At 32.1% G+C, this 18,645-nt stretch overlaps 1 protein-coding gene across 4 annotated transcripts; it reads left to right on the plus strand.

The window, feature by feature from the left end:
• Window positions 1-639: 639 nt before the first annotated feature.
• Window positions 640-18,315, plus strand: LOC123705131 (DENN domain-containing protein 1A-like). 4 transcript variants are annotated; one of them, XR_006753261.1, is made up of 15 exons: window positions 640-883; window positions 1,478-1,633; window positions 1,936-2,073; window positions 2,752-2,935; window positions 3,269-3,526; window positions 3,934-4,035; window positions 4,836-4,948; window positions 5,077-5,185; window positions 5,477-5,665; window positions 6,763-6,795; window positions 8,942-9,048; window positions 9,710-9,890; window positions 10,464-10,832; window positions 15,809-15,915; window positions 16,112-16,228. XR_006753261.1 is itself a non-coding variant. In XM_045653767.1 (14 exons), exons 1-14 carry the CDS (start codon window positions 867-869, stop codon window positions 16,358-16,360), a joined length of 2,205 nt encoding a protein of 734 aa, XP_045509723.1. In that variant the 5' UTR covers window positions 640-866; the 3' UTR covers window positions 16,361-18,315. The 4 variants fall into 4 exon arrangements, 3 of the variants coding, with proteins under 3 accessions (XP_045509723.1, XP_045509727.1, XP_045509724.1); XM_045653767.1 differs by lacking the exon at window positions 15,809-15,915 and having other exon boundaries at window positions 16,112-18,315; XM_045653771.1 differs by lacking the exons at window positions 10,464-10,832; window positions 15,809-15,915 and having other exon boundaries at window positions 16,112-18,315.
• Window positions 18,316-18,645: the final 330 nt, after the last annotated feature.

Below are 18,645 nucleotides of genomic sequence, written 5' to 3' on the forward strand. Positions count from 1 at the left end.
GGAGAGTACAATAAAAGCTTAAAAAATCATTTAAAAATAATTTATTGAGTTATGCCAAAAGTGTTAGAACAAATATTGTTACTTAAGATGTTAGCTATCTTGTCCTGCGAGGTTGCTGAATGCTGGTGTTTTACAAGTAACCCTGTATAGGTACCGATTCGACCGCCTCCTTGGTACAGTGGTAACGCGTGAGATAACCGAGGGGACCAGCAGTGGGTTAAATTCCCGATGAATAATATTATAAAATCATGGATTTTTTGCATATTTGAGATTTGTCTACGAACAGTAACGAAACTTCCACACCTAGCTGAATATGTTCAACAAAATTTATTGTAATCTGTGATCGTCATTATAGTCCGTTCGCGTTAAGAAAATAGTGAGTCATCAGTGCAACTACAGGATGAGGGTGTACATTCACAGTGGAGAAAAAGTACAAACATTTTTTTAAACATTAAATTATTATTAATGGAAAAAAAATGTCTTAAAATTACTTAAATCACTATTGAGTATCGCTAGATTCTTCAGTTACATTTATATACAGTCTTATCCACGGAACTATGGACATGTTTTATCTGTTATGTTTTTTTTGACAACAATGTGCAAGTTTTGTATAATCTGTGGTAATGTGTCCATCAAAAAGTCAAACTCAAAAGAGAAGTGAAATACCTACAGCAGCAAAAAAGGTTGAGTCAATAACATCGTCTTTCATAATACTTCAGAATCTAAATCTAATAGAAATGTCCAATGCGGCGCAAAAGTGATTTTCAATGGCTTGTGATGTCTCTTAAGAAACTCTTAAATGAAAAAGTTTCTTCCACTTGTAGCATTAAAATGTAAACGAAACATAAGAAGGTCCACGTCCAGACATGGGTTCCAGAATACGGTAACGAGAAAATATTTTCTAATTGCTTATCTCGTTGAATCATACACTAACTTTCATTTTTGTGATCGATTCGAACGTCATTTTTACCTTGCCAAATCACTTAACCTCATTTTTTTCTTTTGTCTCGACGAACAAGTTGGATTTATTTTTATTTTGCACTACTAATCGTCCGTTTCTACATATGTATGAATTTGCCATCCACAATATTACCGTTTCCTGTGCTGGGATGATTCTATGTATGCAATTTACTCATAAATGTCAATAGGAGATGATTGGGTGTAGTTGAATAGTAATTGATATCTCCCCTCTGTTAGCGCACAACACGAGCGACCGCGCAGTATTTTTATATGTTTATCAACAGTTTGATAAGCATAGGAGTAGGCGTACAATTGAACAGATCACTTTTTACTTTAATTAATAATTAATAGTTGGTCAGTTAGTGACTTTGAAGTGTTAAAATGAATGAGTATGGAGTTTTGTGTTATTATATTTCCATATAATTCTTCATTTTTTATTGAATCACATTTTATTTTATAATATGCTCCTTTGTATATAAAATGTGTATAAAAACTTAATGGTCTTCTTACATTTCAGAGACACAGTGCGATACTTATTTGAACTATTCTGTGAAGTCTCGCCTGGAGATCAAACAAGGGAACCTTATATTGTAAAAAAATATCCAGATTCATATAGAAATGAAGAAGAGTTGAAGAATATTCCTAAATTCACATTCCCTTGTCAGTTTGATAAGTAAGTGGTTTAGCTGTTTTAAACTTTTTAATGTGCTTTAAACTTTCCAAAATTCAAATGAATTATACTATCATGTTCTTAGATTCTTTCCAATTTAAAGTGTTTAATAATAAAAAGAGAACAATATTATACTTTTAGTGTAAAGCATTAGTTATAATTATTTTAAAACATGGTTTATCTACTTCTAATTGATAACAGGACAACTTATAGTCATCCTCTACAATTTATTCTGTACATGTTTTAATATTTAAAATTATTTATGTGAACAAAAAGTAATGTAATAACAATTTTCAAATTTGCAGCACTTATATACAAAAATACTCTTTTGTATTGACATCAGTGGATTCAAAATATACATTTTGCTTTTGTCGATATGATCCAAAGGCGAACACCACATTTCTCATATTATCACATTTACCATGGCATGATATATTTTACAAGTGAGTATAAATTATTTTATTAACATATAGATTATAATTATTTGTGTTTGTCGCAATGCAATTGCCGTTCCTATTAATTGTTTTATAGCAGTATTTTTATTGGGAACTTTTCTTTTAATATAAGATTTACTTAATCATTTTAAATACTCCAATGAATATTTGATAGCAAGAATTGACTACTACATTCAAGAAACTATTTGTTAGAGGGTTTATGTTCTTTTTACACATATTATTAAAATTAACCTTTATGTTTTACACAATAGGTAATGGCAGAGTCAATAAAGACAATTTTTTAAAGGTTTATGCTAGAATTTAACTGTGGAAATTGAATGATCTTCTCACAGAACAGAACTAACATTAACTAATAAACGTTGATTAAAATTTTATGTAAATTATTCATTAAAACCTTAATTTTGTTCAAAATTTCCCTCAAAATTTTATTCCTCCAATATAATAATACTTTGTTTCTGTTACCTGTTAATTACATTATTTGGCAATGCTAATTCTAAATGTACTTTGTAATTTTCATTCAAACACTCAATGCTAGAATTACATCCTGCAATTTTAGCGAATTATTTTTATCGTAACGCGATTTATATTTAATTATTTAATATTTGCACTGCAAATGTATCAGGGCTTCATGTCCAACTATGGTTACAATGACAAATGGTTTTTCAGTTTATTAAACTGCATAGCTAACCTAGCGAATAGTCCTGAGAGAGGGGAGCTGACGTCGTTTCTAGAAGCATGTAGGATACGGCCACCGATGCCTGGGCATACTCTCAAAGTCACATACAATGCTGGTCATAATGTGTTCTCCTGTCAATGCCCAGATAACAAGCTGCCGAGTATTCCGGAAAATGTAAGTAATCTTGTTGGGTTTGGAGTGGCTTAATATGTGTAGTGTGTATAATATAGAGTGAATAAATATAGGTGAATGTGAAACTGTGAATGACAAATATTTTTGTGTTAGATCCTAAACTTTATCTTCACACTTAAATAAATAAAATTAATTCATTTGTAAATGCTAAAGTACTGTGTTGTGTTGTGTTTCAGTAAAAAAAATAAACTAACTGAAAACTGCCTTGTTCATTTCTACAAAACAACAATAAATGCAATAGAAACAAAAGATGTTGTTTTATAATAAAGTATGAAGGCATGTGATGTTTTATTGATTTCTCCATATAATTTCCAGTACAATCTCACGGAATACTTCAGCGCAATGGACGGTAAATGCATGGTGGGGCTATGGGCTGCACTACTACACGAGCGAAGGATAGCCATAGTCGCGTCCAAACCATCTCGTCTCTCAGCCTGCGTTCAAGCCGCCAATGCAACACTATTCCCGATGTCATGGCAACACATATTCATTCCAATATTACCCAAACACTTGGTCGACTATCTATTAGCACCCATGCCATTTCTTATTGGAGTTCCTGGGAACGTAATGAAGGTAAATTGTTGTTATATAACATGTGATGCAGTAGAGTAATGGATGCTCGAGATAAATCGATTTGTCCTTGTGTGCAGGTGTGTGATTTATTGTGAATTGAAATGCATTTATTGGTGTTAAATTATTTATACATAGACTAGTTTATAAAGTTGACAGGGATCATATTACTCTATTTTCCAATTGATTTGTAGGCTCATTGGCAACCTAGTGCCGTTCTTTTATATGTTTCAAAATGTAGTGAACTTTATTACATTTAACTTACGTTTGCTTATTTGTACTTTTAACTTATGTTTGCTTATTTGTGCGTAGCTTGATATTTTTACAAATGATAATTACCATTCCTGAAAATATTTAAGCTTATATAATATTTTCCTATAGCTTTGCGAAACCACTTTCTTTTGTAACAGATGGTGCGAATGTCGGAGCTTGGAGACGTTGTGATTTTAGATGTAGATGCAAATGAATTAAGATCTCCTTTTAATGATTTGGAAAGTCTTCCACCTGAATTGGTAAGTTGAAAGTAAAACTACTCTCTTTATCGTTTACTTTCATTGGTATTTACCAATAATTTTCTAAAAATCTAAAAATCTGTATGTACCAAATTATTCAAACTATGGACTTTAATAATAGTTGTAATGGATGAAATCGGACACTTACCAATTTTGATAATTCTTACTTCTGAGACAGATGAGTGAAATCATATACTCCAAATCTAGTGTACTACTAAACCAGTTAATTATAGTTTGAAATTATTTTGTTCGATGAAGTATGACGATGTTCGTCACTTTTAATATTGGCCCTGAAGTCATTATTGAAAAAAATGTAGACATGTCTTCTATTGGAATTTTTCCAAAGTATGTGTCACTCGTCTGTATCACGGTTATTATTTTAACAAGGACATTGTCGCATTCCCAGTTCCTATACAGATATGTATTAATAGATATGTACAGGTATACAATCTCACAATGAGTTTGTCTTTTGTTATAGTTTCCGGATGATATATTTATTAGGAAATTATAGTTAACATTTAATTATTTCGCGGGGATGATATTGATACAATAAAATATTTATTTAAAATGCATTTGCTTAAATGGTCCATGGCTATTACAAAATTATATTTTTTTATTACAATTCCATTCATAAAAATATTTTCAAATGTTATTATAATCCGTTTCGTACACTATGCTTATTTATTATTTGTCTTATTGGGAAAAAACGGATGTTCACAATACAATATGAACGAAATTATAGTAGTTCGTCAAGAAAATTATTATCAACATATTATATGTCAACATATTTTATATTTCAGGTTGCGAATCTAAGAAAAGCGTTAGGTGATAAACACGTGCTCGGTGATGTGGTGTCGAGGGCGTTCCTAAGAGCGTTAGTTTGTTTGATTGGAGGCTACAGGGATGCTATAAGGTATTGTAACATGATTTACTAGAGAAATAAATAGATATAGGTAATTTTCCTAAAATTAAACAGTGTATTGAACAAAAAGTTATATTTTTTGTGATTAAACTAAATTAACAGCATAATTTTTTTTATAGAATTGAACGAGGTGAACGAATAACATTCAATCCAGAGGCGTTCGTTAAAACAAGGAAAAACATGCAGCCATTCCTTAAAAAAATACTCCAATCACAAATATTTCAACAGGTTAATGTTTATTTATAATCTTTAAATGAAATATACACATATTATCACAATAGTATTTGTATGAAGTATATTGTTAATTAAACAATTAGATGTACGTACATTTATAGTAATCTATGTCGCAATCACGTGAAACAAAGTTTTTTTTGTTGTAATAGGCCATTATACTATATTTAATCACTTTCCTTAACTCAAAAGTATATAGTCACGAACTGCCCAAAATCCCACTATTCACCAACATATTTTTTATCACGCAGTCATTTTGTTATTAAATTATTTTCATTATAATTTCAGTTCATAGACGAGAGGCTGGACCTCTTGAACTCTGGGCGGGGCTTCAGCGACGAGTTCGAAGTGGAATGCAACAATTTCGCCGACAAATTAAACACTGGCAGCGGGCAAAGGTTAAAAAAACAATACCGCGATTGGGCCAAAAACGTCAAAAAGGAAGGAGGCGCTTTCTTCAAGACTGTCAAAGATAAAGTATGCTTTTTTTTCTTTTATGCCTAGTTCTTTTTTTAATGTTTTATGCCTATAAGCAATAATAGTGATTATGATAGAATTTACTTGTGTGGGTGGCTTGTATATGTTAAGTGATTATAGCTTATGTGTGGGTGCATTTTCTATGTATTGCGATTCTTTCTGTGTTTCTTGAGTGTTTCGAAATTAGTTTCCGTGTTTTAGAGTTTTTTTTGCCGAAGTTTTTTTTTATGAAAATGTTATAATGTCAATTCATGTGTTTGGAAAGTATCTGTTAATGTAAAGCAGAATCCAAAATAGCATGTGATGAGTATTTCAGTCCATCCAATGATTTATTGCTTATGAATATTCAATTTTTTGATTACCAAGTTTAATATTATATTAAAGTAAATAAGAGCAGGCTGAAGTGTGCAGTAAAATACAGATATGAAAAAAATCAATCAATTTCAGATATATCATATTATATTACAATTTTCGCCTGTCTCTCTCGCTTTTCAAACTCAAACATTTATTTATTCAATGACACTTCATCTAGAAGCACTTTTGAAACGTCATTACACACTTTACACTCATAAACGCACAAAAACTGCTACTGCGTGGGATTGAATGCAATATTCTCACCGAATGATATATTGTTTAATCTTATTATTGAAAAACAAAGACATAAAACATGGTTAAATATTTCATTTTGTTTTTCCCTTGTCCAATATGAAATATCAGATAAATATTGTATTGCTACTGCATATTGGTGTTCTATGTAAATTAAAGTATGCTTTTGGATCTCTATTGCTTGTGTATTTAAAAAATCTATTCGTAATGCTTCCAGGATTTGGTTTAAATTTATATAACTTTTAATTTTCGGTAAAAATATGTAGTTAACAACTTTTATAAAATAATACACCTTTTTCATACATACTTTATTTAGTACTAAAATATTAAGCCTTTTCATAAATCGACACGCCTCGCACACGTCATTACAATTTCAACCCTAAACACTTGCACATAAGGTAGGATATCCACAAGCAATAAATGTTACATGTTGCATGCATGCTTTAACTACAAGGGACTGTCGTATTGCTTACAACTGTGAATATTTACAGGCGAATCCCGCAGTACAATCGGCTGTGAAAACGGTGAGTCAGTCAGTGACTGTCAATGTAAACTGTCTAGTGTTCACGGCTTAGTGGAAAGTACTGTGTGTGGTTGATGTCGAAAATGTATTATTTTTGTCACGGTTTTGGGCATTTATTATGTTATTTATGATATTTATTATTTATGTAAATTGTTTTTGAGTGATGTTTTGAGGGAACCAAACTTTGCATTTGATGTTTTCTTGTTATGTATCTGTGTCATATTTTGAACCAAACTGTGCCTGTGTCGTTTGACGTCAATTAAAAAAATACGGTTAAAGAATGCATTCTACTTTTGATAAAGCTAAGAGTAGGAAACATAGATTATTTGTTGTAGACCCCATATCAAATATTTGTTAATATATGTATATTTGTTATATAATAAAAATTTGAATCTTTATGTTTTAGTGCCAAGTTAACAGTATCAATAATATAATCAGATTATAGACGTTTTTCATATTTTTATAATTTGAATTATTTATTAGCTATGTAATTCTTGTAATAATTCTTTTTCGTATAAAAAAAAATAAAAAAAAACACTAAAGTTTGGTAAACTCAAAACCTCCTTGATAAAATAATGCTATTTGATATATTTTTCATTGATTATACATTGTATTATTATATGTAGATATTATATACCATATTTTCATTAGTTTTGCGGGTATATGTAATATTTGTTTATTGTTATTACTTATACGATCTATGTGTGTAATATTTTTGTAATTGTTTTATATTCTTCATTTGGTGTTATATATTTTATTTATATAGCTTTCATGTACATTTACTTAGCTATAAATATTATTTAGATGGTTTCTATGTTTTAGTTGATTTTGGTAATATGTAGTTAGTTGTTAACGAATATGTACATTCCACAAAGTAGTGAATAAAAGGCACAGGGTTAAAGTATTTATTGCATGTATTGCATCCCGTTTGTCACTTGATTGGACAAAATCCTGATTACCCCAATTCTTAAACGATTTAAATGTTTATAATATGGTTCTAAATGGAAAATTGTACACATTGATTGTTAATACAGTTGTTAAGGCACTCCACGTAACGGTATATAGGTAATATACCGTTACGTGGAGTGCCTTAACAACTGAACAAGAACCAGAATCAAATTAATATAAGATATATAATTATATTATTTTTTGTAAATTAGTAAGTCTTTTATAAATTCAACATTTTTATAAATACATTTTATGTTGCGATTGAACTCTCCTTTCGTTGCGCGTTTTTAGAAGGTACGCTGAAAAAGTAAATTAATTATCATTACATAAAGGCATATTTAAAGGTATATTTAGTTGTTTTTTATCAATTTTACATTGCTTTTTGCGTTTTTTTTTAAATAATTATAGTTGTAGCTGCTTTTCTTTGTAAATATAATAGCAAAATAAATAAATTCCGAATTAGGAATATATTTCGTAATATATCGTTTAAGAATTGGGATGAAAGCACGATATTATCTATAATATGTTCGTTTGCTAATTTTTTTTTATAATTATTGTTTTGAGCAGCTATTCTAGATAGGATGACATAATAATCTATTGCAGATGCAAAATGGTACACGTTCAAAATCAATTACACTGAGATTTTACGATTCAATTTAAGGAATGGTTTTAAAATTTCAAAGAAATACATAATATTATGTTTTTAACATGGGTCGGTTTTACCACTTCTGAATATACTGTACTGTTAGCTTGTCTGTGAGTTAAAATTACACATAATAATTATAAAAATATGTCTGTAACATGTACTGTCTGTATTAAAGGTTATCAGGAACAGTCTATCAAAAACTATAGCGATTTACAATTAATGATACATTCATCATTTTAAATACAAGATGGATGTGATATTATATTGTAATAATATCTTACAAAGTAATCATAAATTCTGCCGTCGAAAGAAAAAGGGGCCTTCCACAAAAAATTGAGCAGATGCGCATTTTTTTCCTGATTCCAAATATCTATGTAACTCAATTTTTCAAAAAATGTTAATTGTGCCCCTTTTTCTTTCAATGGCAGAATTGTACTTACACGAAAAAAGCTTAGTCAGGGTCAAAATGCTGATTAATTTTAAAAACAATATTTATAATGCAAAAAGCTGTAAATATTCTATATCGATTATGTAATAATACATCTGTTCAAAGGTCCGACAAGGCGGCAAGAATGTGAAATCGGCTGTGAGAGGATTAAAAAATAAAATGCCTAAAACGGGATCTAGACCATCGTCTATTAATACAACGGACGATAGCAGGTATGTATTTATAGATGTTTTTGTACAAGGGAATAAAGTCTTTAAACTTAAACGTAGGAACGTCCAAACTCATATCGTACTAGCTTTCCACCCGCCGCTTTGCCCGCGTATTCAAGGGAAATTCTCATGGTAATGAAATGTGTCATGGTGGCCTACATCACCCTAAACTCTACAGACAAAATCAGCCTGTTGTAACATAAAGGAATAGATAACCGATTTTATATATTTTGTTCAACTTTTATCTACTAAAGAAAAGTATCGATCAATTTGTTTCATATAAAATTGACGCAGACTCTGCGTTCTGTATAAGTACCAAAATTCCGTGCAACTTGAACGTTGAACGTTGAACTTGTGCCTCCACTCAATGTATTTATTCATCTATTCACTCCTTTTGTTGCGTATAACGTCCGAAACTTGCACCTTCCCTCTATATACATAGCTATTAACTAGCTTCCGCCCACGACTTTGTACGTGCATCCCCGTTTTTCCCCGTTTCCGCAAGAATTTCGGGAAATCCTTTCTTAGGGGACGCCTACGTTATGACATCTACCTGCATGCCAAATTTCAGCCCGATACGTCCAGCGGTTTGGGCTGTGCGTTGATAGATCACTATATCAGTCACCTTTGAGTTTTATATATATAGATTAATTCCTTCATCCAGATTCTCTTGCGGCTCCGCTACCCCGGTATCTTCCGACTCAGACGCGTCCCCTTGCCGCGAGCCTCCCAACGAGCCGGCCCTCCCGCTAGACTTGCTCACGGAAATGGAGTTCCTCTTCACAAAGAGGAGGGACAGCTTCCCGGGCACGCCGAGAGATACCGCCAGCCTGCCTGACAAAGCCGTGAGTGTGATGGTCTGTTTGGTGTACGGGGAGTGCGGTGAATTAAGGTATAAGTTGGCAATTACCCCTTGTGGATTTCGTTAATAAATCGAGATAATACTCCTGCTTCTAGTATTCTTGATTCATCGTCCGACTTGTACACCGTGCAGATTCAGTGATGGGACATTTTAGATTTTATTAATTCCGTAGTGTTTCTAAATGTTTCAATTAATAGTTGAGATGCTCGTTTCATACGCTTTAACTCATAGCTTTTGATACGCAGCCGGTTAGTTCTAGTGTAGAGTTGGACACACTCTGGGTACTGACTATCCTGTACATATTATACTGTAAACAACTCTCTAGCTCTCCAATTAACATTTCGCACTCAGCACGTGTCAAAAGTTATGACGGACCTTGGATGATATCGATGTGTATTTAGCGCTTTCGAAAATCGTCAGTGTATGTGAACGCATTCGTCGGCCGCGTATGCTTTACGTGTACGAGCTTCACACCGGTCGGTACGGACCGCGCATGTACGCAGGACGGCGCTCGCTCGGGCGCCGCGGCACATTATCGTAACGTTTTTATTTGCAGAAGACCCTGTCACCACAACCCCCACCCCGGTTACTGGACCGTCCCCACCCCCCCGTCGTCCGCTACCCGATCGTATCCACGGAGCGGCTAGTCGATATCTCGGACGCGCCCGCGCCTCCGCCACGCGCTCTGCCCGCGCCCTCTACGGCACACTTCGTCAGTAACATCACAAAGAACGCGCCCAAAGCGAGCGACTTCCACACGAGCACCATTCGCTTCTCGGAGGGCGGCGACAAAGCGAAATTGAAATTGACGCTGTCGAACCAAAGGCGGCAGTCGAACGCGTGCAACGGCGGCGCGGTGAAGCTGCCGGCCCCCGCGCCCCCCGCCCGCCCCGCCCGACCCGCGCACAAGCCCCGGACGCAAGAGGTAATTCTGATATGCGCATTTGTTATCCTATCCGTCCTCCTGGTGTACGTCAGAGATGTTGCATATGCACACTGATGCGAGTGGCCCGAACGCACTAACACTATACTGTATCTATTTATGCGACTGTTGTTAACGAGTGACCGATATACATCTAACATTGCATCGCTGTCCGTTCATTCCGGGTGGTCCCTCCCTTCCCGTACACGCGAGTTGAAACGAAAAACTCGCCGCGTCCCGAGCAATTAGGCAGGGGTTCAGGGAAGGATCTCGTCGCTGCTGACTAATGGTTATATAATTAATATTTATCGAGCCGTTCCATTATCGGATGTCGGCGCGGTGTTCTCCCTATAATCGCTTTTTATACCGCTTTTTTGTTTCGCTTTTGCATTACGTTATATTAATTGTTATAGGAATGTTGCTCATTTACGGTGTATACGAAACGTTTTCTCTGTGATCTTATGTGATTTTGTAGCGTATGGATTAGTGAGGTTTGCTCCGAGGAATGACTTTTGAATGTTTTTTTTACACTTTATCCGCATGAGGCATGTCTTAGTTTACACCCTTAGCATCAATAACTTACAACGATACTTAATTTTTTTATGGTCTAATAGTTTAATTTTATTTAGGAAAATTTATATTATAAATACAAATTTAATGGCTATTATTGTGATATAAAGTGTTTCGATTTACACTTAAAAATACGAAATTTTTAAGGAAACTTTTTATTTGACTGAAAAATTTAAATTATGGTCATTGAAAAGACGATTTGTTATGATTACTTTAAAGTTTCCAATGCATCACATTTGATGACTTTGTACTTAGTACATAATTTTATTATTTAGAATTATCCAAAAATTGCATTTTTCTTCAATGAGTAATCATTATTTCTAAAATATAATGTTAATTATAATTTTATATTCCAATATGTGAACAAATATATTTATTCTTATAATATTCTTATTATTACAGTAAGGAGAAATATACTTTAAGTATATGCGTTTGAAATAGTCAAAAATATCTTTGCAGTTCAATAACCTTTTTACTGCCAAGTAATTAACGTGTATATCAATGTTATTGCTGAACTGTGATAATGTATATAATATATTATATCAAATTTATAATTCATCAAACATCATTTGATTATTAAGTGATTTATCATATTTTATGGAACGAATGTTTAATTATAATGAATATTGTATCAAACGATTAGTCCAGTGTCTTAAAATCTACGTCAAAGACACAAATATCCTGTAATACTATATTTAAAAAATTTGTTCCTTCTTATATTATGCGAATTGTTTATTTTTTGTAAATTTTTATTCCTAAAATTTAAAATAATTAAATCTGCATAATACCTAAATTGATATTATTTAATTTAAAGCCTGTTCGACAGTGCACATTTATTATTATTTTGTTTTTACAATTATTATTTGTTTATTTTTAAAATAAAATTATTTTGTAATCAGTGCAAAATGTTGTTTTATTTCTTAGTTTTATTTTGTTTTCCGTGAATAGTTCGAGAGTCCAGTTTTAATATTGTTTCTCTTTATTTACAACGTTTTAGAATCGTTCAAGTGATTATCCATTAATCAGGGATTTTCTTCATAGATATTTTTGACTACTTTGAACGCAAGATAGGCACCAATTTTTTTAATTTTTCAGGCGCTATGTAACGTTTATTTGGTATTTTTAAGATCACTTCCGTACTTCGTATTAAGAATATAAATTATCTATTATTCTATTTGAAGATAATAAACTCTACATACAATTTTTCAATTCATTTTGTACAATATCATACTATAAAGTATTATATTATTATAATAATAGGTATAGAATGTAAGTTCTCTAGAACTTTCGAAATAAAATACGAAACAATTTGGTGTTATCTCGTTAAAGCGCAGATGTTACATTGTTATTATTATGGCCACTAAACGTAAGAGGTGATGGTGGAAATGCGTCGTTATTCTTCTTGTATCATATTACGAGAAATGTTATGACGTCATCATATCCCTTTAATGTGAACAGAGAATAAGCCTTTTGATTCGCAGTATTAAATCCACGTAATATGTTGAGCGCATGAAACATGTAATATTTTCGTTTATCATTCATAATTGCCACCATGGTTATATTTTGCGATATATTTTCGGTGCAATATGCTTCATTTTTATTTTTTTTCAAGTTACGAAGTAGGCAACTATGAAAGACATTCGTGACAAAATTTTAAGAAGATTGCGAAATAATTGCACTAAATTACATTTTCGTTGAATACATTGCATGATACAGAAACATTGTAGCGTTCACTGTCCCAATGAATATAAGGACTTAGAATAGGTTCACTTTTAATTTTCTGTGCTTATACTGAGCACGGTGATGTCTGCATGCACGCACTAAATAACTAAAGGTCTCATTGGTTGGGTGAAGGTTGAATACTGTGACCCTTGTCTAAGATCATATTACATGTTCTTTAAATTCTTGGAATACAGCATGTATATATATTATATGTGTACGCATTGTGTCTGTAAATACATACGATAAGTTAACGTGAATTTCGAATGACTTTCTCTGCTAGATTACGCAACACTGATATGGAAATCAAAACTCAATTAAAACACGTTTTTATGTGAAATATCAAATATACGATATTGACCGGATCATGACCGAAACTATTAATAGATAGGGAGGCGAGGTAGCTAAATGACGTAATTCAACGGCGTCGTCGAGACTAATCAAAATCGAAAGAGAAAATAATTTCGAAAAGAAAAGCTTCTATGGTAAAAACCATTTTAGCGGTGGGTTTGGCGTGTACGGATTTTCAAAAATGTAAAAAAAAACAGTTACTTGGGCATTCTCGAGCGCGTCAGATATTCATACTACGTATGCCCCAAGTCCCTCTGATAACAACGGTATACTAATCTGCCGGTTTGCGTGGTGGGGCTAGGCATAAAAATTCGTCAAAAATGCACAAAAAAAAAAATTTACTCGAGCGCGTCAGATTTTCGGAAGGGGTGTTAAGTAGGCCCCAAGGAAGCTCTCCTTAAAAAAACTGACGATTACGACATGACGATAAGTTATGATGAATTTTTGAAAATGCAGAAAAAAAGAGTCCTTTTGAAATACTCGAGCGCGTCAGATTTTCATAGGGGAGGTTTATCTCGGTATCCTGAAAGCATATTTTCTTAATCTGACAAAAATGTTGGTGGGTTCTCTTAATCTGACCGAAAAAGGTTTGTGGGTTTCTTTTTTTTAATCATCGTTATTTCATATCAATTTTTCTTAACACCCTCAGTTTTCGAGATATACACAAAAAACCGGGAGTTTGACTTTTTACGATGCTTCAAGTAAAAAAAGTTTTAACTTTGGACAAAAATGAAAAGAGACCTTTTTTTGTAAAATAAAATTACCTTTTTTGTTTATTTAAACTTTTTTTTTGGAAAAAGTAAAGTTCGCGACTTATATGCTGCAACGCGTTTTTCGGAAGATGAAATGGCTCCTCCAGACTTCCGGTCATGCGGAAACCGGCAGATTTTGTATTTTTAGTAAGTTTTAGATTATATTCTTCAAAATAAAAATAAAAACAATCGCGCTCGAGAATGCCGGATTAACGTTTTTTTTTTACAAGTTCGCGACCCTATAACTCGGCGGCGTCAAGGACTTATGGTCAGATTAGTTAAATTTAGTCTTAAAACACTAAAATCAACCCCCAATATCTTAATCTGACGCGCTCGAGTATTTCAGACTATCGATTTTTTTTTACTAATCTGATCGTCTATCCTAGGCGCGCGTCACTACATATAGAGCTAAATAGTTAACAAGGTTGTTCTATTAGGTCTAAGGTATCTCTCATATCTTAAACTGCCACGCTCGAGTATTACAGAAAATTCCCCTCTTCGCCTCCCTATCTATAAATGTGCTTTTATCTCAACAAAACAAAAAATAACGTTGATGTAATAAAAAGGGTGTTATAAAATTTATTTTATTATTGACGTATTCATGTCGAGATATTTTGTTTACTTGATAACGTAGAGTTATGAAATTTTTATGTTAAACATCTCTTGGCAAATAGAAGACTGACTGAAACAAAACATTTTAAACATAAGTTGTAATACGCGTATATTCTTATTTAAATAGTATAATCTTAAAATATGTTTGATTTTCTGAACATTGTCACCTACGCGAGAAATTCTTGTTCAATAGAAAATATCTATTTACATTAACCTTACTTCGTTTATATGTTAAAGTTTATAGTTACCAATGTAATTCTCTTATACGTATTCTATATTTTTTAATAATTGGTCCAAAGCCCTATTCCTAGTAAAGAGTTTGAAATGAAAATAAAGCGTCTTGAATATATCTACTTTATAACCCAAATTTTTAGCATCCACATGCAACTCTGTATTGTTTTCGCACTGCACAAATTAATAATTGTACAATTCAATATTTTTATTAATTATTTTCAGGGTATCCCTATAAATTATATGTTTCGTGTTTGTCTACTCCCTATTCGTGCTTTCGTCAATATAATGCATGAATGATTTTAAATGTACTATTCGGATAAATAATAATAGTAATCAATAACTCGGGTACACATATACCAAATAAAGTATATATTATTTATTCTTACCCACTAATTGCTAAGAGAGTAACTCGTATGCAATCTAATTGCAGCAGCTTGCTAAGCTTTAAAATAACGCATGGAAAATCCAATAATACGAATAAAATTAAAATACATATAAAATAATACCTTATTATATTATTATTCTATTTTTTATACATAGAAAAAAAAACATTGTCAATTCACCTTAGAAATTTAATTATACACAGTAAGTGGTTTTTAATTATACAAAAAATTATTCTAGAAGTAAATACATATGTACTAGATAGAGATAAAATTGAATCAAAATTGTCAACTCATAGCGAAACGTCCTATGTGAATGTAGCGCGTTGTGAAATCTCGCAATTGAACGTTTCTTTTTCAGACCCAAGTCAAACCGATTATATGGGAGATACGGAACGGCGAGAGTATATATTTCTAAGACGTCTATACAAATATATTAAAATATTCCAAATTTATTGCACGTTCTCGGTAAGTTATTGTTGCATTAGTATTGTGGGTGTCCGTAGTTTGGCGTTATAGTATAGTGCATGTGAGCGCCTGTTTGCTACAGCCTATTTAGTACCTTCGTAAGTCTCCATAGAGTTGGATTTCCAGTCAGTGTTGCGAGTGGGTTTTATGGGTACGCCGGTATACCGCTTTGTGTTAACTCACGTGTTTTTTTCAGTCGTGTGGCTCTGACGTGGATCTCATAAAACTGGACGATTCGCCGACGGGCCTCGAAGATTTCGATCCGCTCAAGTATCGGGATAGAAAAGAGAAAATCGAAAATATGGAATCGTCCACCGATAGTGCGCTTTTGCATGAATACGGTTTAGATTTCAGCCAGTTCGGTTTGTCGAATTTCACGAGCACTTCGAGCGCTGATCAGGAGACGTCGTCCAGTGTGCCCAAAGGGTGGACTACGTTCAACTAATCCGTACGCTTTATATTATATAACAAACAAATAACGCGCGGGAATACGTACCTAAATAGACTATTCGATCTGTGGTTCGTTTGAAATCAAAAGTTTTTTTTTACATTGATGTTCTCATTGCTTTTTTGGCTGCGTAATTTTTATTAATATATATCTATAGAAATGGATTAACATATAGACGTAAAAGTTAAAGTAATGAGATGATAAATTATATCTGTATAGATCGAAGGGACGTCGCTTTTATATTTAAATATGTTTATAATTTTAATTATTTATTTAGTTTTATTGTATATAATGTTATATATCAACGAGATTTGTAAATTAAATACGTTTATCTTTAATTAATATTACATCTGTATATTGGTAAATGAATTGTATTATACTTTATATTATTTATGTTATTGTGAAGGAAACATTTAAAGACACTCGACATCGAAAATCAGAAGAAACTTTTATAATAAAACATACATAGTTACCTCACCATCACACTGGATATTTCGAAAATAAACTATCCTCGTATCCTGTAAAGGTCAAAAATATATAAACACATGTTATATATTATTATATGATACCATGCAATTAAACTACGTATAATACGAACACATCGAAAAATCATTGTCTTCTATTTTAATGGAAACACTCTGAATTTATTACTGCATACACAATTAATATAAAATACTCTGGATTCATCACATTTCAAACGTATTTCCAAATGAAATTAATGACGGCAAAGTTGATTTCTTAATTTATTTATCTTTTTGAACGCACACGGATTTCTACCCATATTAAAAAGGAATGCAGGAATTTTAAAGTGTGAAAGAAAATTCGACAATATATAATATTGATAAAGCTCTGTCTCTCTCTCTCTTTTAATTCCAAATACTTGAAAATGAAAAAGAAGGACAATAGTGTAACTAATCAATTTAAAGGATTTTTAAAAGGGTTAAAATCTATCACATACAATGTTTCTCGTGCCAAATACAAAACATTTAATAACATCTTTGCCGTTATAGATTTAAGAATTAATGCTCGTATGTTTGATTTTTACGCTTGAATAATAAATTGAAAGCTTGGGATCCTGGAATGGAAAAATACCCCCACGCATCGCGAACATTATCATAATTGCTGTCTGTTCTTCCGTATTGTTATATTTTGTTGTTATTATTTCTTATTATCTGTTGTATCAGCTCATCTCGAATGTAACTGGAGCTATGTTTTGTGCTGAGTTTAAATGTCTATTTGTTACGCTTTTGATATCCAACGTATGTTTTTTTTAATCTATAATCACATTATTAATTAACTTATAAAAATTCATATAAATTGAATACTTAGTTAGAATTTTAATCTGACATGAGATATATTAAGTATATCATATTATTTACAAATACATTTTTTACCTTAAGTACCTTAAATTCAACGTAAAACATAGTTCGAACAATGTTTTAAATCGTGATGATTTTAATATTATTCCATGTAAATTATTGAAGTACAATTAGATGTACGTTAAATAAGGGATTTGTCTATTTAATTTATATTATATTGTATGATAATTGAAATGGGTGCGTTGTCATAGATTAACGATATTTTTAATATAAACATATGGCCATCCAGGAAATTGTCCCTGAGTTTTATTAAATTTTTTACATAAATCGCACACAATAATATCTACTCTTGACAATAGCTTGGTTAAGTAAACTGTAAGGTTTTTGTATGAATATAAAGTTATAAACCCCTAAGTATTCTACGTAGTTTCCGCACCCATTTCAATTATTATCTATAACGAATGCTATTTTTGTAAGGTGCTGTATGAAAATTTTATGATTTGAAATGAACTGATTATTTATTGAATGGACTTATAATGAGAAAATATTGTAAAATTATATATGAAGTCGTGAATAAAGGTTGATAATTTACTTTTAGGCTCAAAAATATGTTTTACTATATTGAATAACCTACAGTTTGTGTGTTTATTTTCTTTATATTACGTTTCCAGTATAAATATTTTTTTTCTGATTGCAAATTCAGAGTCATACACAATCGAAAACAATTTGGTCGGTAGGTGACGGCAGCCTGTCAGTCAAAAAATTAAAAAATCCGTCAGTCGTCTTTATATATTGGTGGTGACCGCACGGATCTCTCTGTATGGAATTATATAGAGCTGCTGTTATATACCCTTCTTAGTTTTGTTTCAAAGTTGAATTTTCCGATAAAATGATTATTTACACAGGAAGCAGATAGCAGTGGGGAAAGTGAAAGTTAATAAGAGCATAATGAAAGTTCTGATC

Source organism: Colias croceus, chromosome Z (assembly GCF_905220415.1).
Source record: "Colias croceus chromosome Z, ilColCroc2.1".
Taxonomy (NCBI): Eukaryota; Metazoa; Arthropoda; class Insecta; order Lepidoptera; family Pieridae; genus Colias; species Colias croceus.

Coding starts and splice junctions, on each gene's coding strand:
- LOC123705131 (XM_045653767.1), top strand. Junction 5,186..5,476: donor AATCACAAATATTTCAACAG/GTTAATGTTTAT, acceptor TTATAATTTCAG/TTCATAGACGAGAGGCTGGA. Junction 6,796..8,941: donor TACAATCGGCTGTGAAAACG/GTGAGTCAGTCA, acceptor ATCTGTTCAAAG/GTCCGACAAGGCGGCAAGAA.